Below are 12,240 nucleotides of genomic sequence, written 5' to 3'. Positions count from 1 at the left end.
ACTTATTTATTACTTCTTGCTAAGTAAGACATTGTTTCTTACTGTGCAGGTCACCAATATGGCTCATTGCATGTTTGTTCATGGGGAAATAGCCATGTTGGTTTGGTGCAGATTTTCATATAACACAATTCAGGCTGAAGGTAGTATCACACTTCAATAGTTCACTTTTTATAGGGTAACTTGAGTTATTTATAATGGTGTCTGGGAATGCCAAAAATAGTATAATGCACATCATCAATTGGGATCAAAAACAAGTTGGAGAATTTTAGATCTGAAATGCAGAACTCTAGAAATAATGAAGAGTAATATGAATCCAGGCAGTGAAGGCTGCAGTAGATACAGCATGTTTGAGGATTTTACGTAAGACATTAGCTATGCAATAAATGTCGGTAGGAAAAAAAGTAACACTTCTGGGCTCCGTGTGGCAGATGAAGTAAAAGTAGAAAAAGAGTCAGAACTAATCCACATATAGTATGGTATCAAAGTACTAGTATAGCCCACTGTCTTTACCTCTGATTTACTGGCAGAGATCATAATGTCAGGAATCGTGTTACATTTATACTGAAGACTTGGAAGTTCGCTTTGATTTCAAGCAGTGATGTATCATCCTTGCCAGAAGAAATCATAAGCTGTGTTACTGATCTTGTGGAGCGATGTTTCATATAGAGAAAGCAATTAAAGGTGTTTTCTGGTCTCTATACAAATAATCTAAATGAGCGCATGGAGTCTCCTAGAGACAATGTACACGGGAAGCAAAGAAGATAATATGGAGCTTCACATTATCTCCATGGACATAGAAGCAAGTATTGAGGCCAACAAAAGAGAACACTGAACAAGACTGTAAAAGATCCAAGAAGTGTCTATGCAGCAGTACCCAGGGAGTGCACGGTTTCAGTGAGAAGAAAACTGTCAAAAGCTGTAAAACAAAAAGGATTAGAACACAGCTTTTCTTCTGTATGTTAATTGGAGTTTTACGAATAATGGACAGCTGTGAACCAAATAAATAACATGTATATCAGTATCAAACAAGCTGATGTAAATAAACGCATGCCTGAAATTCCCAAACTGAAATTTTCTCAAGATATAAGGGGATTGCTTGTGCCTTTTAACCAAGATTATAGTGATGCTTCAATAACAGTAGTAGGTCAGTGTGGCTACTGGCCCATTTGCTTCCACATCAGTGCTGACATTAGCACCAACAAATTCTGCAGTGTTGTATAATCGTTGCGGGAAACTCGTTGACACATCTATGCCAGTATTCTTGGGAAGTGTGATAATGTGGCCCATCATTGGCATAAGGCCCTCTCTTGTGCCTCAAATTTGACACATTCTCCATTCTATGTCTTGCTCACCACTTTACGAGAATGTGGACGGAGCAGGGTAGAAAGCAAGGCTCCAGACTGGCATAGAGTTCAGTTCTGATGCATAGGTGTATGCCAGATTTATGAGACTTTTGGTAAATCTGGCATGCCTTGCATGTGCTGTGACCTTTATTAAGATTGTTGTGCAAAATAAATCTGCCCCAGTGTCGCCATTCCATCACCCCCTGTCCCCAATGGAGTTTACAGTCTATTTCCCTATCTTATATACAAAACAACTATTGCTGCTGGTGTATAAAATGCATAACAAATATTGTCAAAGTAAAGTCTGGGTCTAAAATATAATGAATCAGTGAACACTTTATATAAGCAGAGCCAAAGTATAATAAAATTATTTCTTACAGTACAGAGTTCTTACAGTATGTTCCGCAAAAAAAAGTTTTCAGTTTGAGAAGCACCTTGTGAATGAGAAGGTCGATGGCATTAAACTGACACTTAGGTGGCAGTAATAACCATGTATTACAATAGTGATATACAAAACCAGATAAAATCTGACATCCTCCATATGTTTTACAGCAGTGTATGTTCATAATGAGCGTTACTCCTGTCTGCAGTGTTCTAATTGTATATGGTCAGGGTATGGTTAAAATACTGATACCTATCCCCTTCCTTCATGTATTGTAGGTGTATGTACAGTATATACATACTGCTCATATAACCTTGTCTACATCAGTTAATGGATATTGTCACAGAGTCTTTGTAGGTGAGACAAAATATTTGTTCAAACTACATATAGTAAAATATATAGAGAGGCTGTGACCTGGGGCAAGTAACAAAAATGGCTGGAGATTCTATCGTTGCTGCAAGATTCTTGGAATTAGTTGACACAATATGTACATTTCTCAGTATATTCCTTTTGAACCATACCACCATACCAGCATTATACTGTGAAATCAACCTCAAATGGAATAACGTATATACGCACATAGGGATGAGAATGAGTTTTCAAGGATCAGTATCCAGATATTAAAGAGGACCTTTCACCACTTTTGGGCACATGCAGTGTTATATACTGCTGGAAAGCTGACAGTGCGCTGAATTCAGCGCACTGTCGGCTTTCCCAATCTGTGCCCGGTGTACAGAGCTTACGGTGCCGGTACCGTAGTGCTCTATGGTCAGAAGGGCGTTTCTGACCATTAGCCAGAGACGTCCTTCTGCCTCGCGGCGCCTATCGCGCTGTACTGTGGAGCGGGGAGGAACGCCCCCTCCCTCTGCTCACACAGCTCGTCCATAGACGAGCATTATCAGGAGCGGGAGGGGGGAGTTCCTCCCGGCTCCACAGCACAGCGCGATTGGCGCCGCGAGGCAGAAGGACATCTCTGGCTAATGGTCAGAAACGCCCTTCTGACCATAGAGCACTACGGTACCGGCACCGTAAGCTCTTTACACCGGGCACAGATCGGGAAAGCCGACAGTGCGCTGAATTCAGCGCACTGTCAGCTTTCCAGCAGTATATAACACTGTATGTGCCCAAAAGTGGTGAAAGGTCCTCTTTAAGCCGAATAGGGAAGCCTAAGCAGACCATAAGCCTCACTCTGTTCCCAAAATGTGGCCCTTTCCCTCTCGTACACCGTTCTGCTATGTCATATCTATAGTCAAAACCATCTTTATATGTTATCAGTTCCTTTGTGAAAGGGTCGTATCCCTACACATTGACAGTGTCCTATCATTGCTGACATTATCAGACTGGATACTTTTTTTGTTGTACACAGGCATCTACAATAACAGAAATGTCAAGACAGTTAACAAATCCTCTATAGATCCAGTGACTCAGCTATAGTGACTCCTGATAAATGCAGAGTTTACTGCCAGGATGTCTTTAACCTCACTACTATAGTCCAGACTCAATAGAAACACAAGTAAATTCAGACCCCAGACCAGACACCTAAATAAATTCAGACTCCAGAACCCCAACAGCAGCTAACACTGTTACAATAGTAGCAGGACCTGCGCACATAAGGTTATGTGACAATATCTGTGCAGGTCATGTTCTGCCAACCATATTTGCAAGTGGTTTTGTGAAGGTTTCTGCTGTGATTTATAGAAAAAAATCATGCAGAAATTACAATGTTCATCAAGGCTTTGGCCACTTTGGGATCCCCTTGCTCCAGGAGGTCATCCAGACATTATAAGTCACCACTGTAAGTTTGAAATTGTACATTGTAGACATAACCCATAAACATGGTGTAAATAGAGACCTATTAGTTAGCAAGCAAACAACTAAATTCTGTGCATAATATTGCATTTATTTCAATAGCTTTTATGTAGTGTAGGCTGGATTAGAAAGTAGTGCATTGGACTCAAATTCTTTATAAACTGAAATGTCCATCAACTATTTAAAAGAACTTAGACTTCAAAGTCAAATATTTCACATATAGATGCACAAATAAGCAAAATATGTCAAAAAGTCTTCATTTCATTAGCAAATGCCTAATGCTCACGTATAGAGATGGTCCTTTTAATGCTAAAATCAATATCCAATACACTGTACTGCTCACTTTCAGTCTATTTCTGTCCTACCAGCTTATGGCCCGGTTCACATCTGCCCATGAGTTTCCATTTGAGGAGTCCGCTTGGGGACCCCCAAATGGAAACCTAATCTGCATAAAAAAGCGGTTACCTTAGGAAACCAGTGGACCCCATAGACTATAATGGGGTCTGCGTGGTTTCCGCACGAAAATTGCATTTTTCAAGCGGAGAGAGGAGCGGAATGGCCCGAATGCAGGCATGAATCGGGCCTTAGATTAGTGTATTTACTTCAATGTTAAAAATATGCTATTTTAAAGCAGTTTTATAATACAATGCTGTGGCTTTTGTGCCATACTATAGTTGTAACACTTTTCTGGCAAATTTTTCTGTTGCCTTAAATGAAAACAATACAGTATGATAAAACATCACAGGCAGTAGGGTAGTTTTAGTTATGTTTAGTAAAAGTTTTCTTTTTTTTTTTTAATGCAAGAAAGAAATACAAGAAACTGCAACTAAGGGCTCGTTCACATCTGTACCCGGTCTCTGTTCATGCAGGTTTCCGTTTCCTGCACAAAACTGAGCAGGAGACGGAAACCTGCAGGACTCTTTCAAGCCCATTCATTTGAATGGGTTTGAAAGATGTCCGGCTGTGAGCGCCGTTGAGCGTTTTATGCTCACCGGCGCTCACGGCAAGAGATGAGCAAGTAGTATTCGATCGAGTAGGTATTTGATCGAATACTACGGTATTCGAAATACTCGTACTCGATCGAGTACCACTCGCTATTCGAATGGAAAAGTTTGATGCAGAACCAGCATTGATTGGCCGAATGCTATACAGTCAGCCAATCAATGCTCGTTCTTCTCCTACCTTTAGAAGTCTTCTCCGTGCAGCTTCCCCGCGGCGTCTTCCGGGTCTGAATTCACTCTGCCAGGCATCGGGCCTGGGCAGAGCCGACTGCGTATGCCTGCTTGTAGTGCGGGCATGTGCAGTCGGCTCTGCCCAGGCCTGATGCCTGGCAAAGTGAATTCAGAGCCGGAAGACGCCGCGGGGACGCTGCAAGGAGAAGACTTCTCGGAGGATCCATCCCGACCCTCACTCGTGGACTTGGTAAGTGTAATTTAATCGAACGTTGCCTACCCCTGAAACAAGCATTTTCCCCCCATAGACTATAATAGGATTCGATATTTGATTCGAGTAGTCGAATATTGAGTGGCTACTCGAAGCGAATATCGAACCTCGAACATTTTACTGTTCACTCATCTCTACTCACAGCCAGACCCGATCTGACAGCTGAGAACGGACTCCGGGCGCTAGTGTGAACCTAGCGTAAACATGTACACATGTTTTTTGTTATACTTTTGGGCATTGTCTTAGTTTTCCTGCCACATCAATGTAACCCAAAGTAACTAAACTAATTTTATTGAATAAGTCAATATCTACAAACATATGTAATATATTAATACCTGCATTATATTTAAAGTTGGAAGTTTTTATTACTCAAATACATTTTAGTAAATATTATAGTGGATCATGTTGATATTATTTATTGGAATCTATTGTAGTTACAATTTAGTTTAATGCAGTATACTTAATGGAGTTTTCCAATGTTTTAATGCAACCTATTTCATCAAGTCAATTTTCTATTATTCCCAATGGTAAACTTTTTCTGTATTTACTAAATAAAGTAACATTTGTTGAATTATTTTCAAGAAAAAAAACAATTTTTGATAAATTTTATTTTGTTTGTTGAACAAGATTTCTATCAGTTTTGCAACTTGCAGACTTTGATAAATAGTCCCTATAATCACCCTTACTGGGTACACAGTGTGCGCTTTTTCATAGCTTGATGAGGAAGGAGAACTGATGATCTAAAACTCATGTGCGGCTATGCAATGCAATTCAACTACTAAAATTCCATATATCATTTCTAGGGAAGAAACGGAAATGATGGATTACCAGGTTCACCGGTGAGTCATGTTTAATTTCATTGCTTGTAATAACTTCAGTGAACAAACAATAACATTTCTGTTGCAATTTTCTTTTTTTTTCCTCCAAAATCTTTTAAATAAATGACTCTTTCTCTTTTTAAGGGAGCCCCAGGACGGCCAGGTGACAGAGGTCCAAAAGGAGAACGTGTGAGTTTTTAAAATATTCTCTGGTTGTATAAATATCTTCATCAATGACTAAAACCATCATATTTACTAATCAAAATTAGTGGTCATCATACTGTATATTTGCATATTGCTTTCAAAAACGGAAAATGTTATTTTAGAAAATGTACACAGTGTAGCCAAAGCAATAAATTCATGATGTTTTTGTGTTACAGTACTCTGGGTCCCATTTCCCTTTACACAGATATAATGCCAGACTTTGCCCCCTCCAACATAATGTATTCATTCATTCATTCATTCATTCATTCATTCTTTCTTTCTTTTAGAAGGGATGTGGCTTAATTTCTTTAATAATGAAAATCCATGCTTTCCATGCCATAAGATTTGATAATAAAGTTGCGACTTTCTGCATTTAACACAAGACAGAGCTTTCTGTATCCCTTAGTAGTAGACATTATTTAGACTGAATTTCCATATTAGAATTGTTTAGGGTGGGCATATTTGGTCTGAATAACACTGTCCATATGATGAACCCCCTGGAGTCCAAGGGGTCACGTGGTCCGTTGGTGGCGGCATACTGCATACCTCAACTGGGGACACCAACATAGGAGGGAATCTGTGATTCCAAAAGGCTATCATACAACGCAATATCATTTACTGTGGGACATAAGCCTACACCTTCTCCCACATAAGCCCCACAGGCCACACACAACCCTCGGGAGGACTCTGACACCTTCCAACTGGAAACATACCAGCTAAGGGCTCGATAAAGGCCAACTAGGCCGAAACGTTGCTTGACACACATTGTAGCACAATGCCCTTTGCAATTCAATAAAAACGACAAATTTTATTTATCTATTGGGATCCCTTTATTTACTAACAAGTGAAGTCATGTACACAATGAATAGCACATGATCAATATCAGTAAGATAGTTATTGTGACAGAGATTGTGTTGGTCACACATTTTTGCAAAAGGCTAGGGAATTTTTTGTTTGATCTCAAATAATGAAATTCATTTCAGCACATTTTTTGTCTATCTGTAACAAAAAAAAATATTTTGGAAATCTGTTTATGTAACAAAATATATTTTGTAACCTATTATATACATTTTAAATTCATGCGCACTTACAATAACTGATTACATCTGAACCAATCCATAATGTGTTCATAACATAATAATAATCAGAATTATAACAATAATCATGATGTTTCCACACTCCCTAAGTAGTTTAGTCTAGACAGTCTATTGACAAATCCAACATTAGCAAATCTTGTTTTATGAATTGATAAACTGCACTTATGGCCTTGGAAATCCATCTGATGCTGAGATACAAATTGGGTGTTTTAATTTGGAAAAAATAACTAATGCCCACATCTCTGATTTATGAGTATAAAACGCACATGCAAGGGCTTTATGTACCATATAAGTAGCTGCAATATATAATGGTATATATTAGTACAGATTTCCAATGGCCTTTAACCTCCTTGTAATGTGTTGTTCTCTATTTCTATCACGCTCTATTTGCATATGATTTCCAGTGAAATGTTTATTTGACTGTTGATTCTCGAAAAATTCATGCAAAATTCATAGCCTGGTAGATTTCAGCAAATAGGACGATGTACAGGCCTGCTGTGAATAATTGGTATGTTCAGTTCCAGGAGAAGTGGTCTCATTAGATGACCGTTTGTCTGGAGCTACAAATGGGAATGAATATGAAACGGCTTTATTTAATTAGTGTAATTTTAAAAGGGGGTTTTCAAGTTTTATTTCCGTTGTGCTCCATTTTTCTATAGAAGTGTTGTTTGAGTTGTCTGATTTCTTTCATTATTGACAATGAAGCTGGTAGAGATGGATGCTCCAAATTAGAAAGCTTAGTGACTCCCTGGGCTCCAATTCATGACTCATTAATTCATGACATTGAGCACGCTGATGCATGTGTAATTAGCAGTGTTTGTGTATCCCTAGTGGCTGTGGTTCTGCTAGCCTTTGTACACACTGCTCCCTCAATAAATACTCCTCGCCTCATCATACAATTTAGACTTGCATATCTCTGCCAGGGAATGAAATAACCACAGTTACTATTCATGGAACTTGAAGCCTTTCAAAACACTTAGGACGAGATCTAAAATATAGATCTATTTACAGCTTAGGTTGCTCAATAGATTTTTGATGTTATTAATTTTGTTTTGGATTTATCAATTTATTGCATTTATTGTAACAAATATGTGATCAAATGTGATGCATACTTACTAAATGTATTATGTACCATTGGATATGCATCTATTGGACACCATATTTTTTTTTTTTTTTTTACAAAAGGCACAGAATGGATTAAAAAACAAACAAAGCCTTACTCATAGATCCTTCTCTACTCCCAATTGCCTGCTACCCAGATCCCATGTTGGTCTCTGTTCCCTGGTACCTCGCAACACAGACTTCACTAACTGCAGTAGTGACATTCCTTAGCCTTCAATTTTATGAACTGAATTTTCTATGTGTTGATAGTAACCAGGAAGCAGATCCTGCAAGGAAATCACAGCAGCATCAGAATGGGACAGTGGCTTGCAAAAGTATTCCTACCCCTTTAACTTTTTCCCATTTTGTAACCTTGCAATTAAAAACTTAAATGTATTTTATTGATATTATAAGTGATAGATCAACACAAAATAGCAGATAATTGGAAAGTGGAATGAAAATGATACAAGATTTTCAAAATTTTAATCAAGTAAAAATCTGAAAAGTGTGACGTGCAAAAGTATTCAGCCCCCTGTAGTCTGATACCCCTAAATAGAATCCAGTGCGCACTGCCTTCAGAAGTCACTTAATTAGTTAATGGAGTCCAGCTGTGTGTAATTTAGTCTCAGTATAAATGCACCTGTTCTGTGAAGGCCTCAGTGGTTTGTTAGAGAACGCTAGTGAACAAACAGCATCATGAAGATCAAGGAACTCACCAGACAGGGCAGAGATAAAGTTGTGGAGAATTGAAAAGCAGGGTTAAGTTATAAAATCATAACTCAACCTTTGAGCATCTCAAGGAGCACTGTTCAATCCATAGTTGAAAGAAAGATATGCAGTATGCCACAAGCCATATAGTGGACACAGCAAACATGGAAGAAGGTGCTCTGGTCAGATGATGTTTTGGCCTAACCACAAAGCATTATGCGTGGTGGAAATGTAACACTGTTCATCACCATGAACACACCTGTGAAACATGGTCGGGGCAGAATCATGCTGTGGGGATGCTTTTCTATGAGAGGGACAGGGAAGTTGGTCAGAGTTGATGGGAAGATGGATGGAGTTAAATAAAGGGCAATCCTGGAAGAAAACCTGTTGGAGACAGCAAAAGACTTGAGACTGGAAAGGAGATTTGTTTTCCAGCAAGACAATGATCCAAAAAAATGCAGCCAGAGCTACAGTGGAATAATTTAGATTAAATAATATTCATGTGTTGGACTGGCCCAGTCAAAGTACATACCAAAATCCCATTGGTTATCTGTGATAAGACATGAAAATTGCGGTTCACAGACGTTCTCCATCCAATCTGGCTGAGCTTGAGCTATTTTGCAAAGAAGAATATCAGTCTCTAGATGCACAAAACTAGTAGAGATATACCCCAGACTTGCAGCTGTAACTACAGTGAAAGGTGGCTCTACAAAGTATTAATATAGGGGGGCTGAATAGTTTTGCATGTCAAACTTTATATATACAGTATACAGAGAGAGATATTTTTTTTTATTATGATTTGTTTCTTTATTTCTTTATCATTGTATCTTTCTCTTTATGCTATTCAGACAAGATCCAGAGTAATTGTCATCCTCATAAGTTAATGTGCTGTGTTACTTATGACACAAACATTTTTTTATTTGCATGTTTGTTTAATCTTTGCCTATACTTTATATATTCCTGTTACAGTATACAGCAGTCCTGTATACTGGTTTCCACAAGTTGAAAATCAATGTAGTTGACTTGTGTTACATTTATTAGTGTATGTGTAGATTGTCCTAATGCTGTTAGTTCACATATAGCTAACTGTAATAGTTATTTTGCAGCTACATAGCCATACATAAGTATAATCTGACAAAATATAGAACTATGGAACAGTTTTTTTTTACTGAACTCGGCAATAACAAAGTTGTTGACTGAATGTAACGTTCCATAAAGACAGAATGAACTATAGATCACCTGGGTAAGAGCACAATGTTCTGTGCAGAACATAAAACACAGCAAAATCTCAAACCAAAGGCTTGTGTGCCATTTAAGTGCCTTCCAAGTGGAATAAAAAAAACATAGCAATTGCTTCACCGATAATTAATGACTTTAGAAACAGGATACAGTCACTTATATGTCATAAATTCAGCAATGAAGGTTTCCTTATGTGTTATGTACAGCCCTGGAAAGCTTTCTCTGGCAGTAACAAAACATGATTGCTGTAAAACAACTAGGAGGATTATGTCCACTAAGCATTTAAATGCACATATTGCTATTTATGATGAACTGTCTGCAGACATGTTATTTAAGCATCCCCGATATGTATCATATTGTAATACTTAAAGGGTTTTATCAGGAAATCAAATGTTGTACTGCAGTGGATATTTTTACTCATTTGGATAAAAATCTCCCAGTGCCCTAGATTTGCAGTGTCCTGAGTCCTGGACAGGGTTTCAGTATTCAGCCTATTCTATCGGGGCTCTGGGGCTCTGTTATGTCACAACCTAACTCTACTCCTGTTGCTTGTACATAGAGTAGAATGGTATCAGTGGAATGTTAGACTCTTAGATTCTTTGGGTCCAGGGGCATAACTAGCACAGACTGGGCCCCATATAGTGTTGGACTGAAGGGCCTAGGGCCCACCAGAGAAACTTGTTCTGAGGGCCCATCCACTAGCTTTCTGCTAATAGCTTGGCTAATAACCATAGCTTCTTCACTGAAATCTTGCACATGTGCTCACTAAGATAATCCTTTTTTAATCCTTTAATAGTTCCACAGTGGGGAAATTTAGCATTACCAAGTATTTTCCCTGTATGCTTCCAATGCATGTCCAAGATTATAGTGAGGGAGTTGTTATGCTGTATATATAACAGCATATTGCTCCACAGTGCCCCCACCACAGTAAAATGCTCCATAGTGGACCCAAACAGTATAATATGCTTCCCAAATTCCCCCTACACAGTATAATAGGCTCCCCAGAGGCCAACACAGTATAAGTGCTCCAGCGCACAGCCTGCTCTGCTACACCGGAGATGAAGCAGAGCTGACCGTGCGCTGAGCTCTGCTACACCAGAGATGTAGCAGAGCTGAGTGTGCAGCAGGGTTCAGTGCACACTCAGCTTTGCTACATCTCTGATGCAGCAGAGCTGAGTGTGCAGCAGGGTTCAGCGCACACTCAGCTCTACTACATCTCTGGTGTAGCAGAGCTCAGTGCACAACCAGCTCTGCTTCATCTCTGGTGTAGCAGAGCTGGCCATGCGCTGAACTCTATCTCCGGTGTAGCCAAGCTGAGTGCACAGCCAACTCTGCTTCATCTCCGGTGTAGCAGTGCTGGCCGTATGCTCAGCTCGGCTGCATCTACAGTGTAGTCGAGCTTAGCGCACGGCCAGCTCTGCTTCATCTGTGGTGTAGTAGTGCTGGCTGTGCGCTCAACTCGGCTACATCTCCGGGGTAGTCGAGCTGAGCGCACGGCCAGCTCTGCTTCATCTCCGGTTTAGTAGTGCCGTCCATGCGCTCAGCTCGGCTGCATCTTTGGTGTAGGCGAGCTGAGCACACGGCCAGCTCTGCTACATCTCGGCATAGTAATGCATTGACCAGCGTTGATTGGCCGAATGCCATACAGAGTACAGCATTTGGCCAATCAAAACTGGTTCTGCCGGAGGAGGCGGAGTCTAAGATCGGTCCACAGCAGTCTCCATTCTGGTCCGATATTAGACTCCGCCTCCTCACAGACGAACCTCCAGCAGAACCAGTGTTGATTGGCCGAATGCTGTACTCTGTATGACATTCGGCCAATCAACGCTGGTCAATGCATTCCTATGGGAAAAAGTCAGCTCGCGCATATCGCATGCTGACAGGGATCCCGACATAATACAGTGACTTGGGCTTGTTAGATGCACCCAGACATGCTTCCCCTGCTGTCCCAGTTGCATTCCATGGTGTGGGCTTCATATCCTGGGGTGTCATAGTGGACTTGGTGACTCTCCTGAGTCGAAGACTTGGATCCCCTGAAACGAGCATTTTTCCCCATAGACTATAGTGGGGTTCGATATTCATTCAAATAGTCGAAT

The 12,240-nt window shown here is 40.0% G+C and overlaps 1 protein-coding gene across 2 annotated transcripts in view; it reads left to right on the top strand.

Annotated features, from left to right (window-relative positions):
• The window catches only part of COL19A1 (collagen type XIX alpha 1 chain), a 661,532-nt gene that overhangs the window by 595,043 nt on the left and 54,249 nt on the right, over positions 1–12,240 (top strand). For both annotated transcript variants that reach the window (XM_075268349.1, XM_075268350.1), the window contains exons 47-48: positions 5,781–5,816; positions 5,940–5,984. In XM_075268349.1, the coding sequence (XP_075124450.1) occupies positions 5,781–5,816; positions 5,940–5,984 (81 nt within the window). The remainder of the gene's footprint in view (positions 1–5,780; positions 5,817–5,939; positions 5,985–12,240) is intronic.

Source organism: Leptodactylus fuscus, chromosome 3, assembly GCF_031893055.1.
Source record: "Leptodactylus fuscus isolate aLepFus1 chromosome 3, aLepFus1.hap2, whole genome shotgun sequence".
NCBI classification, from domain to species: Eukaryota; Metazoa; Chordata; class Amphibia; order Anura; family Leptodactylidae; genus Leptodactylus; species Leptodactylus fuscus.
The sequence above is the reverse complement of the archived record's forward strand: the minus strand, read 5'-3'. Positions and strand labels throughout refer to the sequence as shown.